Below are 21,256 nucleotides of genomic sequence, written 5' to 3' on the forward strand. Positions count from 1 at the left end.
TGAAACATTAAAGAAGGGAACACATAACTTTTCGGACAAGTTTTTCTTCAGATAATCTTTCACCGAGCGAAAAGCTTTCATTAGCAATAGCTAACAGTTTGGCATGAAACATGCTAATAGTTTCATTCTCTTCCATTTTTTGTTCCTCAAACCTCGTGGTGAGTTGTTGTAAGTGTTGTTTCTTAACTTTGGAGTTTCCTTCGTAAGTATTCTAGAGAACATCACATGCTTCTTTAGCAATCAACACACATCGAAATAAGGGTACAGACTTCTATCGAGACAGCAGTTTGGATAGAATTAAGAGCCTTCTGATCTACGTTTGAAGCACTGAGATCATCACTCGTCCATTTGCTCATTGGTTTGTCATTGTTGACTTGTTGTCATCATCTTTAGGAGCCGTCCAACTAACTTCAACGGCAATCCAGGCTTTCTCATCCACTGATCTGATGAAGGATGCCATACACATCTTCTAGTATGCATAATTGTTATTGTGAAATGGATCGATACCTTAAAAGGTCCAACAAACTTAAAATTTGGCCCATATACTAATTACCCAATTTATAGAATTAAGCTCAAATGCAAAGTTTAAATCTATTTTGTGAAAATCACATATGAACAACAAATTATTCCAATCATAAAATTAATCAAATTTTTCTTTAAAACTTATTTTGTTGAAATTAACAATATTCATTTTTCTCCAGGGTGCGAATCAACTTTATTATAAATTAAAAACTATTTTAAAATTGTGTTAAGAAAATATCGGGGTATTATAGTGTTTACCACTGATTCAATAATACAAAAAACAAAAGATAAACATGCTCAACATTTCAATAATTTAATACTTCAAAACTTAACATCAATTCATGCAATTTAAACTATAATATGGATGGTTACTTTTTTTTGGGGGGGGGAGGGAACTCTTGCCTAAAATTGCAATATGCTCTTCTCAAATATTTCTCAAAATACAGTGGAAGTGGACTCTTGCCAATTGATTTTGGATTTGCGTTTGTGTTTGATTGCCATTGTTTGGGTCGCTTTAAATTTATCAAAGTGATGTACATAAATTATTGTCCTAGCTCACACAATAATAAATTTGACAATACACTCACGTGAATTTTAAATCACCGCATGCATGCAAAATAAGTAGCACGAATTCTCATTACACAATTTGTAACAGAACAAGGTAGCCGACCGGTGGCTACCTGGAATGGCCGACTAGCTACCTATTTTTGCGACCGGCTACCTATATTGTTAGGTAGGGAATTAAATTTCCTTGCGTAAAATATATATATATTTTTCATAATTAATAAATATAATTCGAGAATATAATGTATTATTTAATAAAATAAATACTCAAATGTTTATAAATGATTAACCGACATCGACATTTTCTTCTCAATAACGGCATATATTTCTTACATGAGTACACAATTGTACTTGTGTAAGAAAAGCGTAAGACTTTACATACAAAATAATGTAAAGCCATCAAAATTAAGGGGTAATATAATTTGGGCATATGATCAAGTTTTTTATAATAGTGGGCAATTTTAATTGCAAGTTATAAATGTGGGCATTTTACCCATTAACAACTAATAATTGTAAGATATTATATTTTTATGCAATATACATCTATATAAATTATACACAATATATATATATACTATATACATGTGTTTTTCACTTCTTTAATATAGTCAAACAAAATAACTATTCACGTATATTTTTATATTTTTTCTTTAATGTAGATTAATAGTCATTTTGTTGTTATTTTTAAACAAAATTTTGAATATGAATTACTGAACTCTAATTACTATCAATTAAACTCAAATTATAAATTACTAAATATAATTAAAATTTTAAGTGTTACTCCCTCCGTCCCATTACTTTTGGGCACATAGATTAAAAATGTGTAATTAGTAGATGAAGTGGATTGATGAAAATTGTTTAAATATTAGGTATAGCCGTATAGAGAGGGAATATGTTGCCAAAAAATGAATGAGATATTTGTAATGGGACATCCCATTATGAAAAGTGGGACATTTGTAATGAGACAAATGTAGTATTAATTAAGTTGTTGGATTTTTGTTTGCTAGAGAGCTGACAATTGGAAGTATGATTTACTATGATTTTACATTTGATGTTGTTATTTCAAACTTCAAAAGTGATGGATCATCATAACTCAATTATCGTCTATCCAGTTTTAGACGAGATAATGCTTAAAAGTTATAAATGATTTTTTTCAAGCTCCAGACGAGATGATGCTTCATAACCTAGTTATGATCTTTCAAACTCCAGATGAAATGATGCTCAGAATTGTGTTGTGGCCTTTCAAGTTCCAAATGAAATGATACACAAAAATCAATTACGATCTTTCAATCTCCAAACGAGATGATGTTCATCATTCAATTTTAGTCTTACAAACTCCAAACGATACAATTAATTAACAATAACAATGCGGCACATCAGTCCTCTATCATATCTTATATCAAATTTACATATGTTTTTATTTTATTTTTTCTAAAATCTACAATCTTACAATCTCACATTGACGTTTTTATAAAAATTCGTCAAATGAAAACTGATATTATATGGTATTTCTATTATTTCAATAAAAAATTAATAGTATTTAATTAAGAAAGTGATTGAGATTAATATCAGTTAAAATGTATCATTAATTTAATTTAATTAATTAAAAAATAATACTCCCGTCCCACTAAAAGTAGCATGTATTCCATTTTAGCTGTCCCATTATATGTGGCTTATTTCCATAAATGGAAAATTTTAACCCGTAGGTCATACCACTTTTAATCAATTTACACTTTCTCTTTAATTTTCGTGTCGAAAAGGTTTGAGTCACTTATAGTGAGACGGTGGGAATAAATATTTTATATATTATGATCATAAAAATAATATAAAATAATTTTAAATCACAACTTAAAGTAATAGACCCTAGTTTTTTAAGAAAAAGAAAAATATACATACTGGCTTGCAGAAAAGCAAACGGAGAAACATTTTTTTTTTTTTATTTAGGGTCGAAAAGGAATAAACATAAAATTACTTCGAAGGTTTCAACACTAAATAAATTTATGTAAATCATAGATATAGATATTAACATAATAGTGGCGGTAGTTAATCGTGCTCCTATTCCCTATGTATTATAAGTAACAAAAGATGATGATTACTATAGGAAAATGTTTGGAGGAATGTGATGATGGAGCTATCTATTTTTCAAAAATCATGATGCCCAAATAACTAAGTTATTGTTCCTAAATTTTAAATACAGTTGTCCCTATATCTCGCTATCCCCTGTGCTAAAGTGCACGCATGGTTTCCAGGTTTCTATAAAGTTAGGATATCCCACTAACTCACAAAATCCAGAACTCGAAATATTTTTAAAAATTATTCTATTTTTTTGGATCGTCTTTTATTTTGTTTTTGGATAAAAATTAGAGAATTCAAGAATTTATTAATAAAATTAATTAATCTTTTTTTAATTACTCTAATTAATATTTATTTCTTTTTATTTTTTAATTATATATAATTAAATATATTTAATATATTAAATAATAATTTTTTAAATCTCGTGTTCAAAAAAATTATCTCAATTATTATGGGAGAGAGCGTAATAAAGTAATAAAGTGGTGTGGCGTATTGTGAAGATGTATAACAACTTTTTGGTCCCAATTAACATCCTTTTTAGACAGGTCATATTCTGTGACTGTATAAATATGAATATAATTGCGATGTCACCAGTCCCAACTTAAACTTTATTTTCTTTAACAAGGATCAACTTTTAATTTTGTCATTTGTCAACTATAACTTTGAAATTTGATACATGTAGCATTTTCTTCATTGGATGGCCCTAGAACGTTCTGGGTTTATTTTCCCCCTTTTAATATTATGGCATTAGCTCTGGCTCTAAAAAAAGATATTGTATGAGTTCTATGTGTAAGTTTTTAATTACGTTTAAGTTTTTTTTTTCACCAATTAATGGATGAAAGTAACGTGAATAATCAATAATTATCTTATTTTAAAATTTTGTATATATTTCTAACTAATAATTATCTTACTTTTATACGAAGATACTTGTGTAAGAAAAGTGTAAGAACTTTTATAAAAAATAATGTAAATCTATCAACATTCAAGAGTAAGAATGATACTTCACATAAATTTGAGTCGATTCATCATGTTTATTACGAAGATGGGTATATTTCACATATAAATTATGAAAGTGGGTATTTGACCCAATTAACATATGTATTTATTCATTATTTAAATAAAATGATATATTTTCTTCGTCCTATAAGAGTGTACATGATTGTTGGTGGCATGAGTTTTAATAAATATTTTCTTCGTCCCACTTCAAGTATCCTGTTTATTTTCGGCACGATAATTTAGAAAAAAATTAATTAGATTATTAAGTGGTGTAGTGTAGAATTGAAAATGTGATCTGGCCCCAAAGATTTTTAGTTTTTGGGACTTACTTTTTCTATAAAGGGAAACAAAGATATTTAAAATGGGACAATAAAAAAAATACTTGAAGTAGGACGGAGAAAATATTAGATGAGTGTGTTATTAGTGGTAGAAGGGGCTCATTTTTATTAGTGAAAGAAGTGCTCATAAAAAAAAGTGCACACTCTTATAAAATATTTTAAAATAATAAAAAAATATAGTATAATTTTATATGAGATGGAGGGAGTAATATATACGTATATACGAAATGCAACCTTAGTTATTGGATGTTACAGCTATATAACTTTGACAATTCAATTAGCTCATTGGAAGATCTGCTTTAATTCTAGCCACCAGACCAATTGATTTTTTAATGTAATAAATTAATGAAAAATTATTGTTTTGGGATTAGTTGTATTTTCAAAACATAATCTCCAAATTGAATCACAAATTGATTTGACTTCTTCCTGTCTTATCTGCGCCAAAAAATGCCACAACGGTCACTTTGTCGAAGAAAATAATTTGAGTGATTAGTGGCCAAATCATGTTTTAATGCTCCCAATTAATTAAATATAGTCAGCAAATGTTGACTCGTGGCGTCGTCGATAGTAGGCCCAGGCATCAAATTCCTTCATTAATCTAGGATGCGTTATCTTGGATCAATAAATTTAATTGATAAATGTCAAAAAAAATTACTCCTAATTGATAAATTTACGGGGTTCAAGATTTTAAATACCACATTTTAAAAGTGATATGTTTTTTAGCCCCTTTTTAAAAACAACTCTTTTGTATACCAAAATGAATTAAAAGACTAAAATACCATTTACGGTCCTCACCACTTTAATTTCCGTGCAACATGACACGCGCCCACGATCGTGGACACGATGGGTACGATCGTGTCCACCATTGTGGGCACGATGGGCATGATCGTGTCCACCATCGTGTCCACGATCGTGGATACGATGAACACCATCGTGCCCACGATTGTGCCCATCGTGGACATGCATGATCGTGTCCACCATCGTGATCATGATCGTGGGCACGTGTAATGTTGCGCGAAAATTAAAATAATGGGGACGTAAAGGGTATTTTAGTCTTTTAATTTATTTTGGTATACAAAAGAGTTGTTTTTAAAGATGGGCTAAAAAACATATCACTTTTAAAAGGTGGTATTTTTTTTATAAGTTTCCTCTAAATTTATTATGCAAATACAAAGAATAATAAAAAAAATTCTTATTAAATTTCTTTTTTTTTTCTTCTTTTTTTTACGAAAGAGAATTTTATCATTTTTCATCATTTATTTTCACTTCAAGGAAAGATGATATTATCACACCAAAAATAAAAAATAATATTATCCCTTCTTGATGTGAAAGAATGAATGAAATATGATGAAATTCTATTTTATAGAAAATAAAGGAAAAGTGAAAAGAGATTTAGAGACATAATTTTTTATTAGGAGTGAAAATTTAAAATTTATAAAATAGGGCATTTTTAACATACAATTTAAGGATTATGACATTTTTGACTAATTATCTCTCAATTTTCAATGATAAATTTATCAATTAAAGAGAACACAACTTAAAAATAAACTAACATTATATCAAAAAGGGTAAATGTCACTTTATGTCCTATCGTTTGGCTGAATTATCGATTATATCCCAACTTTTCGATAATATCTAATTGGTACCCAATCTATCAATACTTTTTTAATTGTGTCCCGTTAAAAATTTCAGGGTTTGAACAAAAATCCCAAATCCAAGTAGGGAATTCGAAGCCTAGACACTCTTTCCCTCCTTCCATTCGAAAGAACAAAGGTTGAAGATTTTGAGAGAAAATTCGAAGGAGGGTTTCGACTTTAGCTTTCCCATACGAAGCTTTCCCTAAAGAAATTCAAAGAAATCGATTCGCCCATCTTTCCACCTTGCGCGACGGCGATTCATTCCTCTCTGGTAGGTTGTTAATGGCGCCCTAAATCTTGATTTTTGTCTCTTGATTCTTGTAGATAAGAGCTTAGCCATATTATTCGGTTGTGACTTGTGAATATTTAATTGATTATGCTATTTAAATTTTGAAAAGATTTCACCATGAACGGCACTCTTCTTCTTCTTCTTCTTCTTCTTCAATTTTGATTTTCAATTTCTGTTTATTCTGCAAATACAGCTCCACCGCCACCGCCACTTTATAATCGATTTCTGTTTTGGTTTTAGGATTTTGTATATGTTGTTGCCACATAGATATTTGTCATATTTTTTTGTTAAGTATATTAATAATGCTGCAAATTCCAAATGTATTTAAAATTCCACCTAATAAATTTCTAGCGTTCCACATCATCTTCCAGGCGCCTGAAATTTTTAACGGGACACAATTAAAAAAATATTGATAGGTTGAGTACAAATTAGATATTATCGAAAAGTTGAGACATAATCGATAATTCAGCTAAACGATGGGACATAAAGTGACATTTACCCTATCTAAAAAAATGTAAGCTATATATATATATATGTGTGTGTGTATGTATAGGTATATATAGTCTTATAAAGATAAAAGACATTGACTTTTCCAGTTGAAGGTATCTTCCCACATCAGACATGTTCGCTTTTAATTAATTTTACTGTTTAAGCATTGTTCAAAGGATTAATTTGCCTCAAGTAACACAAACATTTATCCAAATTTATAATTCACATGATTTTTAAAATATTACAATTACATCTAACCTTTTAAATTGAAGCATCTCCATTTTTCAGCAATAATTCTACATTGTTTCATCACTATAATATAACGACTTCATTCTAGCAATATAAATATAATGAAATTTGACAAAAAAAAAATAAAAATAAACTACTATATTATGTCATGAAACCATATATTTTTCTTTTTTTAACTACTTTTGGTGGCCAAAACCCAACAATATGATTATCATTATAGAGTTATCATCCAAAGGTTCCCAACAATACCTTCCAATTATCTATCAGATTCCAGACAATAAAGTTATTGTCAATAAAGTTATTGTCAATAAAGTTATTGTCGGTGAACTTTTGGAGTCAGGCCAAATTCCAAATAATTAAAATTTTATGTATTTTTTGACCAAAAAAATAGATCTAGCTAAAAATCAAAATTTGGATTTAGTTCGTGCATCTACATACAATTAACCTATAAACAAAAGATCTTGGTCCATGATAAACTTTTTACTTTTCTTTTTTGGATGTCTACAAAAAAAAGTTTCTTATTAATTTTTTTGTACTATATCCCACCACTTATAATACTACTACATTTACTTTTCACTTTTTCCTCCAATTCTTACTCTCTCTATACTAATTATAATACATTTTCACCATTCTCAATACACTTAACAACCTCATTTTAAAATTCGTGCTACCCACTCTTACGAAGTTTTCTCGTGCACAAAGCAAGTACATAGACAAAGATAACTGATAATGTGAAAATTAATGAGCATATTTAAGTTTATATTTCTATTCCCTTAGTTTTTTTTCCTGACATTGTCCTCTTTTGAATATCCAATTATCCGAAGAAGCAAACATTTATGAATATTTCCTGTGAAAGCGCAAAGTACAATCAATGAAGCGTCGTCGATTTTTTGTTAAAAGTAAAAAGATGAATGAGAAATAGAGAAGAAAGAACCAAATTGCATTGCTTGTGTAAAGTGTGAATCTACAAAGTTACGCAGCTGAAGCACCGTTCCATCTATATAAAGCACCTAAAGTATGCCGACTCAGCAAAACTAATTAAAAGCGTGATACAAGCAACAACACTTTATTTAGACAAGAACAACAACAAAGCAAAGATAGGTGCAACTGCTATGTGGTGCACTCTCTCACGTGTTTGCTGCATGCTTACTTTCAACACCCCCCTCAAGATGGAGAGTAGAGAGTGATGAAATCCATCTTGTTCAGGATATGCTCAAAAGTTGGTGCTGCAAGAGGTTTAGTAAAAATGTCTGCAAGCTGGTATCATTTTTTATGTGCAAAGGTTTGATCAATTTCGACAATCCCGATAGGTATTTTTCCCTCACGGACCGGTGTGACATTAGATTTCAATATGCTTTGTATGATCATGGAAGACTGGATTTGAAGTGATAAATGGCTGCCTGATTATCACAATAAAGAGGAGTAGGGCACTTAAGAACAACCCCAAAATCTGCAAGGAGTGTTGTTATCCACACAACCTCACAGCAAGCAACGACCATGACTCTGTACTCGGCTTTCGTCGATGATCTAGAGATGGTGTGTTGTTTCTTCGAGCGCCAAGACACCAACGAGGATCCAATGAACAAGCAAAAACCAGAAACTGAACGTCTTGTGTCTGGACATGATGCCCAATCTGCATCAGAGAACATGCTAACTTCTAAACTGAAGTTGCTCGCATAATGCAAGCTATGTCCTAGTGTTCCTTTCAAATATTTTAGAACACGTTCAGCTGCCAACATATGTCCATCACATGGCTTAGTAAGAAATTGACTTAACTTGTGAACTACAAAAGTAATATCTGACCTAGTTATGCATAGATACAAGAGCCTTCTAATGAGTCTACGGTATTGAGTAACATCATTGAGTGGAGTACCAACATCTTGCTGCAATGACTTTCTAGAATTCATATGTGTGCTACAAGGTTTACATCCCAACAATCCTGCATTAGTGACTAAATCCATAGCATATTTCCTCGGACAAATGAAGATTCTAGAATTATTTTACATAATTTCTATTCCCAGAAACTATTTTGGACGACCAAGATCCTTAAACTTGAAATGATTAGCCAAGAACTTCTTGAAGTCCTCAACTACATGTACTGAATCACATGCCACCAGTATATCATCCATATATACAACCAAACCAAGGAAAGCACCATTAATATTCTTGTAAAAGAAAGAATGATCTGAGGCGGACTGCTCCAAACCAAAGCCAGACAAAATCTCAAATAACTTTAGGTACCAGTGCCGAGATGCCTGCTTAAGACCATAAAAAGATTTAGTAAGCTTACAAATGGTGCCTAGTGGAACATACTCCCCCTGACTGAGCAAACCCGGTGGAACATTCATGTAGATATCCTCAGAAAGAGAACCATGAAGAAAAGCGTTATTAATATCCATGTGAGTCAAATGCCAATCATGAATAGCAGCCAAAGAAAGCATAACCTTTATTGTCACAAGCTTAGCCACGGAAGAGAAAGTGTCCAAATAATCCACCCAGCTTGTTGAATATACCCCTTGGCAACCAACCGAGCCTTATAACGTTCTATAGACCCATCGACATGAAACTTAATGCGGTACACCCACTTACAACCAATAGTAAACCAAGTATGATTAGCAAGGAGAGCCGAGAGTTCTTCTTTCATAGCTTGCTGCCACTCAAGATATCAGTGCAGCCTGAGAATAGCAAGAGGGCTCAAGTACATCAGAGATAAAGGTAATAAAAGCAAAATAGGAGGGAGTGAGTTTGGTATATGTAAGATAAGTATGAAGAGGGTGTGTAGAAGAAACCAATGTAGAGTGACATTGGAAATCTGCAAGGTGTAAGGGTTGATGGACGGTTCGACCAAAATGGGTAGTGAGAAAAGGTGGAGGATGTGGAGAGGAAGAAATGATAGGTACAAGAGCATTAGAGATGGCAGAAGGAGATGGGAGAGAAGAGTGAGGTTCTGTAACAGTAGGAAAATCAGAAGATGGAAGATGAGAAAGAAGAAAGACATCTTCATGGAAGATGACATTCCGACTGGTATAGATCACATTATTTTCAAAGTTGAGAACCTTGTACCCTTTATAACCTGTAGGATACCCTAGAAAAAGACATTTGGTAGACCTGGGAGAAAACTTATATTTATCAATTTCCAACGTGGAAACGTAGCACAAGCAACCAAAAACATGGAGATGATCATATGAAGGTGGTTTTTGGAAGAGAATTTCAAAAGGAGTTAGATGATTGGGCAAAGCAGGGGAATGAATACGGTTAATAAGGTAAGAAGCAGCCAGGACGCATTTTTCCCAATAAACAATGGGAAGGTGAGACTAAAACAAAAGGCCACGAGCAACATTTAATAAGTGTTGATGTTTCCTTTCAACTCGGGCATTCTGTTGAGGTGTTTCAACACATGAATGATGGATGATAGTTCCAAAAGAAACATAGAGAATATGAAGGTTAAATTCTGGAGCATTATCACAACGAATTGTTTTGATTTTCTTAGAGAATTGAGTGAACACAGTGTTGAAGAATTGTGTGAGAACATCTTTGACATCTGATTTAAGTTTGAGCAAAAATGTCTAAACAAACCGAGAATAGTCATATACTATAGTAACAAAGTAACAATAGCCTTGTACAGTAGGAGGTTTAAAAGGACCCCAAACATCACAATGAATGAGATCAAAATTACAAGAAGAGACACTTGTAGAAACATGAAAAGATAACTTTCTCTGTTTGGAGAGATGACAAACATCACAGACATTCGATGCTTTGCCAAAATAGCGAGTACATGAGATAAAAGGTCTAGTTTAGAAGAGGATAAGTGTCCTAATCTAGCATGCCATATATCAGCTGCATCACTAGCATGAATACTTGGAGTAGGTGGAGTAGCTGTAGGAGTAACATCAAGGACATAAAGATTGTCTCCTACCCTTCCCAATTGTAATTCCCCGTAAAGCTTCATGTATTTCACAAGAGGTAGAAGTGATCTTAACAACACATTGAGAAGAGTCAGTCAAGGCACTAATAGACAATAGATTGTATTGAAATGAAGGAACAAGAGTAACACCGAAGTAAGAGTTATAGAGGAAGAAAGTTTGATAGTTCCTATGTGAGTAACAACCACACTTATGCCATTAGGCAGATCCACAGAGGTGTGAACAATGCCGCTCTCAAAGTCGGGCCCCCGGAGGAAGTAAACATATTCTCATCACAACACATGTGATGCGTTGATCCAGTGTCTACTAACCATAAATATGAGAAAAGTAAAATAAAGGCGGAGAAAAAGAAAAGAGATATGTTACCACTGAAAGGAGGAGAAATGGTAGGGAGAGAAACCAAATTAGTAGAATGAGTTGCTTGTACCGGAGCCTTTGCTTGAGATTGCAACAAGTTTATTAACTACACATATTGATCACTTGTAAGACCTGGTACAAAAGAATTCTTTGGGGAAGACTTTCCAACATTGTGATCAACTGCACTCTTCTCAACCATATTAGCAGATCTGGTATTAGGAGCATCATACTCCTTCTGTCCCATAAAAACATGCATAGTATGAGACGACATGAGTTTTAAAAAATCTTTTAACGTATAGTGTGAGTAGAAAAATGGTCCCACATCGATTGTGATATTTAGTGGGAGAGTTATTACTATAAATGGGGAATACATATTTTTATGGGATGGACGGAAAAGGAAAATTATGCATGTTTTTATGGGACGGATGGAGTATTTACCAGAGAATTTCCCCCCTTCTACGAAAATAACCAGGAGAAAAGTCATGCAACTCAAAACATTTTTCAACTGTGTGGTTTGTTCTACTACAATGAGTGCATAAAAACTTATCTCGACCACGATTAAAACTACTAGTTGCATTTATCATAGCACTAGGTTGTTCACTAGCCACATGAGTGACAGTAGGGACCACACCTCCATCAATACCATGCTAAGGCCCTTCCTGGATAGCTAGAGCAAATATTTTGGATAAGGATGAAAGTGAAATTGAAGACAAATTTTGCGAACGAAGCTGCGCGAATGAAGAGTTCAAACCAATCAAACATTGCATAATTAGATCCGGTTCCTGAATCTCGTGCCATTTTCCCGCACTTCCACATCTGCAACCTCCACAATTACACTAACCAGTTCAAAATCCTGAAACTCATCCCACACCACTCGCGGACTAGTGAAATACGAACTTACATCTTTTTCTTGCGTAAGGATCATTAGCTGTTGTTGAAGTTGATAAGTACAAGCAATATCACCTTGAGATAAGCGAGCACGTGGATCGGACCAGATAGATGCAGCAACATCTAAGTACATGAGACTATAACAAATACTAAGAGAAACTAAGTTGCGTAGCCAAGCTACAACCATGCTGTTGCAACGAATCCAACTTTGATATTGTAGATCGTGCTTAGCTGGCTTAGGCATCGTACCATCGACGGGACTGATTTTATTCTTCGCCAATAGCACTGTGATAACAGATCTGGACCATGTGATGTAGTTGGAACCATTGAGTTGTTGATTTACCAAAACTACACCGGGATTATCACTCGGATGCAAAAACAAAGGATTTTGGGGATCCTATGCAAAACTAACGACTATTTTGACCTTTCACCATAACTGTGAAAATAGAGAGAAGCAATAAGACAGACTGGAGAAGACAACACAAACCAGACTTTCAGAGGAAAAACTAGAGATCTGAACCTGAAGCTCTATGATACCATGCATGGGCGGAGCCGGGGTGGGCAGTGGGGTCACTGGACCCCCCCTGAAATTTTCAAAAAAATCAGCGGTATTTTAAGTATTTTAGGTTCTAACATCCTTGCATCAATCATCTATTGCCTCTGCTTTTATTTGAGGTTTGTTACCGCTCATGCTCATGTCTAACTTTGACTGAATGAGAGCAAATATACTATTTGATTGCCACAATTTCTAAGCATGCTATACTTTACGATATTGATTATTATCCCATTAAAGTGAATGCATCTTAATCTGTATATGATTTTCCAAAGATCTCACTCTAAACTCATGGACATCTTTAAGAAAATTTTTAGAGAATTACTAATGTTTCATTTTATCTCGATTCACTTAACAAATATGATTGATACCTTAATTTTTTGGATATTATTATGAAGTCGGAATAATCTTTTGTGTTCTGTGTTCACATCTGTGTGTAATTTAAGAATGGGAAGGACCTCTAAATGCAGTGCTTATATTTCTTGAGAGTTTTGAATTTGTAATTTTTTGGCTATAGCTAGACTTTGATATATATGAGTATAGTTAGACTTACTAATAGTTTTAGTCTAAAATGACCCATTAATTCTATAACTGTATTGGTAAATGTTTACTAATGAAACTATATATACTCCATCCGTCCCACAAATCTTGACACATATTTCTTTTTTGGCCGTCTCACGAATCTTGACACATTTTCAAATAAGGTAATAATTAATCCAAAAATAAGGGATCTTAATTATATTCTCTTTCATACTTTATCACTTTATTGCATTCTCTCTCCTACTTTATCACTTTTATACTTTATTACCTACACACTTAGGGCGTGTTTTGTAGCCGACTATAGTTTAGTCCATAATGCTAAAGTCCAGCCACGTTTCATTGGGTGATGCCAGATTACTAGCTGGGGAATTATGTTTGGTAGATATCGAAAAAAAATAAGCAAACCCACGGGGATATTTGGTAGTTTTTCTTAGGAAAGTGAAAAGTATGTGAATTTACTATTCTGTCCCTGATTTTTTTTGTAAATTACCAGAATATCCTTTTGTTAACAATTGAAGCCTTCCCGTTTCTAGAAACCAAAGATACGATACGGCGACTTTGCTATCCCGCGGCCAGATGAGGCAGCTGTGTGCACAACGAAATACAACAAATAATTAACACAAAATTGAGTCAACATATACCCACATGCACTCCTCATCGTGTTTGTGAAAATTGAGCCACCACATTTCCAAATTGGTGTGTTTGTGAAATTGGGGTTTCTGAATACTCAAAAAAAAAAAAAAAAATTGGGGTTTCTGATTCAAAAAAAAAACCAGCAAAGGTTTATCCAATGAAATTCACATACATTGATGTTGTGAGTCTTACCTATAGACAAGGATCTGTGACTTTGCTTCTTGTTGTCCCTCTGCGAAGAACACAAGTTCGTCGAGCAGAACCAAAAACGAGAGAGAGAAATGAAAGTTAGATTTTTTTTTTAACTTTGAAATAGTGGGTAAAATTGTACACATCAAAATAGCAGCTACCACTGTAGCACACCTGGAAATAGAAACGAGGGTGACCCCGGGTTTCAATTACGTAGAGGAACAGTGCTTTTTGGTGCGGGCCGTCTTTTAAGAGCGGGCCTCAGTGTTCTGACAAATGGCTACCAAACTAATAAAATACCCAAGTTTGGATTGCAATATGCCCACTACTTGGCTACAAAACAGGCCCTTAAAACACTAATCTACAATTCCTTAATTCCCGTGACGAAACCAAACGTGTCAAGATTCGTGGGACGGAGGGAGTATGTTGGTAAATGTTAACTAATGAAACTATTATATGGAGAGATTTCAAAATATGAAAAATAAGAGAGAAATGTTGTGATTTCTGAAATAATAATGTTTATTTCGTTTTTTGACTTGTTATGTAATTTAAATAATATTATAATTGTGTAAAAAATATTTTATTATTTATTTAATTATTAATTTTATTGAAGAAACTATATAAAGCACCGGGATGGAATTTAAAGTACCCACTTTGGTTAGTTATCTTACAAAATTACCCACCCATATAAGATGTCTTATAAAACTACCCACTTTGTAATTGATGGTGATAGGCTTGCATCGTTTTCCGTAAAAGTTCTTACACTTTTCTTACACAAGTACACTTGTGTAAGAAAATGTGTAAGAGAGGTAGTTAAATATGACTCTAAATCTGAGGAAATGACATTATTTGCTAACTTAAGTCATTATTTGTAACCCTAAAATGCCTTAAGTTCGAAAAAATAAGGACATGTTTTCATGTTATTAAACATCTATAAGAAAGTTGAAAAAAAATTAAATGAAGCGTATTATGAAACAAGTTTTTTTTTTGAAGCTAATACAATAATTACCCGGCAGTTAATCGTAGCCGTTAGAAGTAGCCGGCTGGAAATGGATCCCAGCGGCTACTTGGACCGGCTAGGATTAACAGGCGGGTAAATACTTAATTAGCTTTAAAAAAATTCTAGTTTCATAATATTGTTGATTTTAAATTTTTAAACAGCCATAATTTGTATAATTATTATAAACTTAAAGGGTGATTGGACAATTCACGGGCATAATGCAGCTTTATAGGGTGACAATCTCTTTGCAGTAAATTCACGAGAAGGAGATTCACAAAATAAACTCAATAAGTCTAAATTTATATAGTTTATTTGATTGAATATGAATTAATATTGTAACACATAAAATAATAGCAACTAGTCGATAACAAAATTACAAAATCACATATTATGAATCAATGAATCATAATACACCTTACAACCCAGTACCCGCCAGAAATATGTATCCGGCTGACGTAGCCGTGGGTAAGAAACTACTCACGGCTACACAGGACGGCTACTAAGTACTGGCGGGTAAGTTGTTAAATGTCTTTAAAATAATTTTTCATATCATTTTATAAAATATTCGTATTTTTTACCCTTAATTTACTATTATTTCTTCTATTTATACACGAAAACCTAATTTTTTTTAATTATAAGCTTAAAGGGTGATTGGACAATTCATACGGCTACAATGCAGCTTTATAGGGTCTATTTCTTCTTTGCAGTAAATTCACGAGAAGGAGATTGACAAAATCAACTCAATAAGTCTAAATTTATTTAGTTTATTTGATTGGAATATGAATTAATATTGTAACACATAAAATAATAGCAAATGATGGATAAAAAAATTAAAAAATCATATATTATGAATCACTGAAACATAATACACCATGCCACCAAGTACCCGCCAGAAAAATCGTAGCCGTCTTCCTTAGCCGTGGGTAAGAAACTACTCACGGCTAAATCGTACGACTACACTTTTGTGGCGGGTAAGTTATTAAATGTGTTTAAAATAATTTTTCATATCATTTTATATAATATTCGTATTTTTTACCCTTAATTTACTACTATTTCTTCTATTTATACACGAAAACCTTTATTTTTTTAATTTATAAGCTTAAAGGGTGATTGGACAATTCATACGGCTATACAGATAGGCGAGAATCGCGGAAGCTTTATTGGGGGATGTACACGGCTGTATCTCAAATTCACAAGGCAATTTAAGGGTTGTTTGACCAAGAAGGTTTGAATTGGGGCCATTTACATGTATAACAATTACAACTTTTAACCTAGCCGCATTCCAATTTGAATTCACGGCATCGGTTTATTTTTTGAGAGAGAGTGAGAGAGAGAGGCAGCCGAGAAAGAGAGATAGAGGAGAAAGAGCATCTGGTCCATTTTTGAGAGAGAGGAGAGCATTCACGTCTTGCATACACCGAAGGTAAATTGGAATGAATATTTTTTTTTTGCTTTGTTTTTCTTGTTTGTCCCATGTTTGAATGAGAATCAATTTTTTTGAACTTGAAGGAGGGCTTGCACGATTTTTTCAACTTGAAGGCATATACCATGGCTTCTTCTTCAAACGAAGTAAGTATCCTATTTCGTTGATTTTATTTAAATTCTTGAATAAGGATGTTATTTTCCACAACAAGTTGAAGCATGTTATTTTCGTGAATTATTTTGGTGACATTGTTTAATTCGAATTACTTGTGTTTAATTATGTTCGTGAATTGGGTAGTCATTTTGGTTGAATTAGTTATGTTATTTGTGAATTACTTAGTATATAATTTGATTTAGTTTAATTTTAAAATCATTTCAATAATTTAAATAAAATACACAACCAAAGAATTGAATTGGGTAGTGCATAAATTGAAACTAACGAGAAGATCCTCTACATGTACATAATTATTTTCGTGAATTAATAATAATAATAATAATTCTATTTGGTGGAATTACTTATGTTATTTTCTTGAATTACTTAGTATATAATTTGATTTAGTTTAATTTTATAATCATTTCAATAAATAAATTAATTCAATAATTTAAATCTGACTGCCAACCTAAGAATTGAATTCGTGTATGGTATGATATAGAATAAGTATTTATTTGAATAATAACATTTTTTCATGTTTTTCATAATGTTTAAAATTTATTACATTTTTTCATGTTTTTCACGTTTATGTTATTATTAAATTTTGTGTTATTTTTAGTTGGTGTTTCTTAATTAATTATATTTTGGCTTTTTAATTGATATATTTTTGGTATTGAATAGATGGGTTATCGGAGGCCCGAAACAATAAATCGCCCCGGGACGCAGATCAGTTCTTACTACAAGACCAGTTATTTGTCCCTTGTACCCGAGCAACTGAGGGAAATTGGGGGCGACGCACTGGAGACCACGTTCAGGCAGGGTTGCTTTGGACATTTGTTGGATTGGGATCCGGGCAACAGGTGCAACATGGCATTGCACCATATTGTCTCTCGTTCTTTGCTGGATTGTGACGATGTGATGTGGTTCTACATCAACGGCAGGAAGGTTGGCCTTGATCACGCCGCATTCGCTCTTGTGACCGGATTGCCATTTGGGCCACATCGTTTCGATCCAACAGCAACCCACAATTTGAAGAATTGTGTAGCCTACACACGAGTTTGTGGCGGGCAGCGCTTGTCAGTTCAAGAGTTGGCAAACATTTTTTTTGAGAGGTGGACGGAGATTGTCGACCCCGACGGCTCGATAGCACTGCGTGTGGCCCACCTGTTGGTGCTACACGCATTTGTTTTGGGCGTGGATTTGCCACGACCCGTGGAGATCTGGACGTGGGCTTTGGTGGAGGACTTGTCGGAGTTCTCCACATTTCCTTGGGGTGCAGCGGCATATAATCGCTTGAACTACAGGATGAGGAAGATGTCGAAAGAATGGAAGTACCACTTCTATGGGCCTTCTTGGGCTCTATATACTTGGGGTCTTGAGGTTGTTCCCGGCTTGGGCAGAGCCGTCGCTATACATAATGCCGGGATATTACCTAGATTCAAGAGGTGGACCTTCAGGAGTAAAATCAAGGAAGATTTGCAGCCCCTATTTGAGTCACCGGTAATAATTTAAGTGTTTATTATGACATTATATTTGATGTTATGAATATTAATCATCATGTACATATATTTTTTATTGTAGGAGAACGGGCTTTATGAGTTGCAGCCCGAACAGCAGGAGGCGACGACGCACTGGTGGCTATCGGTCGCGAATGACGGAGATGTCCAGTTTCCAGGTCCGGGCGTCTTCGGCCAGAGGCATCCTCGAGCGGACATGAGTGGTGGGGACCGCTCTGAGGCATCTATTCAGAGGGCACCCCGACGTCGCAGTTCAAGGCGCGAAGATCGGGGAAAGCGGCAGAGACCACAGGTGGTTTCGTCTTCGTCGAGCAGTGGCCAGCGGGATCAGAGTGGCGGCGACGATCGCCCCGTGACTTCCGGGCGGAGGTCACAGAGTCAAAGGAGGCCCAGATACGGGGGAGAGAGCAGTGCTGCTCATGGGCCTTCTGGTTTGAGCGAGCAGGAGTGGCAGCGCATGGAACAGATGGTGCGCGAGAGTGAGGGCCGGGTGGCGAGGCGTGTGGAGGAGGGCCTATTCACGAGGCTGAAGAATTGGGCCGAGGAGACCTTTGGGTGTATGCGTTGTCGATGCTCGCATAGCACCGATGTACGTCAGCCCATGCCTGCTCCAAGACCTCAATCGGACAGGCGACGTGAGCCCGAGCCCGAGGCCGAGCTCGAGACCGAGACCGAGCACGAGGATGCGCCATCGCAGCAGAGGTCCCCTGCACACGAGTCTCCTGCTAGGGACGCGGGTCACTCCGGCAGTGATGATTATCAAACCCCACCGGGCCCGCATACTGGTTTTGGTGTGCCCACGACTTTTGGGGCTGGCCTACAGTTGACCCCATATCTGGGGCCACGCTACTCGTACACTGAGCAGCCCTCGAGCTCAGCACACCCATTCGAGCCGCCTCGTTCTTCGCTGCCGATTCTGGCCGAGGCTGGATATTCTCAGGAAGAGATGGAGCGTTTATGGCAGCAGTTTAGTGGGGTAAAAGCTCAGTATTTGTTTTAAATTTTACTTCTAATTGAAATTACGTGTCATTTATGGACTGTTTATATGTTTAACTTGTGTTGTTTTAATGTAAATATAGGGAGCTTCTGCTTCTGGGGCAACACCTGCCATTCCCCTCAGTGTTTGTCCACCACCACCAGAGGATGCGCAACTGCGCCGAAGCTACCGTGAGCGGCAGCCTTCGGCTGCGCTGAGATCCCCATACGTTCACAGCAACGAGCCGAAACCCGTCGACAACAAGTATATTCAGGGATTTACTCGTATGGCGGAGCGTCTCCGTGGTGGGAACTACAGGAAGTTGGTGGTGACAGAGAGTGGGCACCCGATCAAGAGGCAGTTTTGGGTGACTCTCATGAACAGGACTAAAGAGCTCGAGCCCGAGGTATCTAATATTTTTGATGCACTTGTTACATGTTGTACCCTCAGTGTTTACTTAATATTAACATTAAAGTATGTGCAGCATGTAGATGCGTACATGATGACGCTGAGGCATAGGCTGGTGAGCGGTACAGACCTGCTTCAGGACATCGATCACAGGAGCCATATCATATTGGATGCGGAATTCTTCGTAAGCATTAACATATTTTGCGTTTATAATAAAGTATTATTTGAAATAATGTTTTTCTTCTTTGCAGACTTATTTGGATAGAGAATACAATGAGCTTATGGCGAATGCGCGCCGTATGTTTAGCTCTCCTTCAGAGCAGCGTTTTATAAACTCTGAGGCAATTGTGATGGGGTGGCAGCCGCACGCCAAACGTATGTATTCAGTGTATGGCAGGGGTACCTCATCGAGTCAGGGAGATTGGATGGATGCCATTGCGGTACACAATTACACCTACATCATAAATAACTTTGACTGTTGATCAATAATGATTGTTGATCAATTATTTCTTCATGTACAGGTCATTGTTCCTGTGTTTGTCCTTCAGCGTTTCGTTATCTGTAGCATTGATATGCTCACGGGTAAATGCCGCGTCTTTGATCCGAACTTGTATCGGATCCTGGCACAGGAACGCCACGACATGCTGCGCGCTCTTGCTCCTTTGGGCCTCCTTTTCTACCGGGTGCTTGAGGTGTCCCTTTGGTTCGAGCGGACACGCATTGTGGAGAACCCGAGACAGAATCTCGAATGGCGTCAGCTCCAGATCGAGTATGCCGATCCTGCCGAGCAGTTCACACAGGCTGACCGATGGAGCTCTGGTGTTTTCGCGTGCATGGCTGTAGAGCGTTTGATCGCAGACTCGCCGAGCCTGTCATGGGGCAATGACCATGTTCAGGAGTATAGGCACAAGATAGGCAGTGCCATCTATGAGTTCTGCACGACCCCCAATACACTTTGATAGTGTATTTTCATCCTTATGACTATTTTGTTTAACAACATTTTTATATTACATTCTAGTATCATTTTATCTATATTTACTGCCATGATGACTTGTGATGCATATAAAACTGTAAGATAAGATGAAAAAACTAATTAGCCGCCACAAAAGTGCAGCCGTGTGGATTAGCCGTGGCAATCTTCATTACCCACGGCTACATCTTTAAAAACTAATTAGTGGCGGCTAAGTCGTTTTTCAAACTTAAATGACATGTTTAATGCATAATCACATAATCTCAAACTCTGTAATGGTATATTCTAAAATTATTAGTACAAGTTGTTGGTTTTCCCAAATTCTCATTCATAATTTCAACTCATAATTGTAGTGACATGTAAATGGTGATCATTGTTAAGTAAGTCTGATTTATCGTTTGAATTTGTCAAATATTACAATTGAATATATTTATCAACGTCAAACAAACCAAAATAGAACAATTAGCCGCCACAAAAGTGTAGCCGTGTGGATTAGCCGTTCTAATGTAACTACCCACGGCTACACATTTTGTAGGCACATTTTGTGGCGGCTTTTTAATCATTTTAGTTCC

The 21,256-nt window shown here is 35.3% G+C and overlaps 2 protein-coding genes across 2 annotated transcripts; one reads left to right on the plus strand and one right to left on the minus strand.

Moving 5' to 3' along the window:
* Positions 1 to 8,521: 8,521 nt before the first annotated feature.
* Positions 8,522 to 9,118, minus strand: LOC131025542 (secreted RxLR effector protein 161-like). Its single transcript, XM_057955335.1, has one exon. The coding sequence runs from the start codon at positions 9,116 to 9,118 to the stop codon at positions 8,522 to 8,524; it is 597 nt and encodes a 198-aa protein (XP_057811318.1).
* A 6,757-nt stretch (positions 9,119 to 15,875) lies between these two features.
* LOC130986218 (uncharacterized) lies at positions 15,876 to 20,849 on the plus strand. Its single transcript, XM_057909554.1, has 7 exons — positions 15,876 to 16,663; positions 16,750 to 16,809; positions 17,495 to 18,313; positions 18,395 to 19,306; positions 19,410 to 19,712; positions 19,791 to 20,154; positions 20,236 to 20,849. The coding sequence occupies exons 2-6, from the start codon at positions 16,789 to 16,791 to the stop codon at positions 19,977 to 19,979; spliced, it is 2,244 nt and encodes a 747-aa protein (XP_057765537.1). The 5' UTR covers positions 15,876 to 16,663; positions 16,750 to 16,788; the 3' UTR covers positions 19,980 to 20,154; positions 20,236 to 20,849.
* Positions 20,850 to 21,256: the final 407 nt, after the last annotated feature.

The sequence above is a fragment of the Salvia miltiorrhiza genome, chromosome 5, assembly GCF_028751815.1.
Source record: "Salvia miltiorrhiza cultivar Shanhuang (shh) chromosome 5, IMPLAD_Smil_shh, whole genome shotgun sequence".
NCBI classification, from domain to species: domain Eukaryota; kingdom Viridiplantae; phylum Streptophyta; class Magnoliopsida; order Lamiales; family Lamiaceae; genus Salvia; species Salvia miltiorrhiza.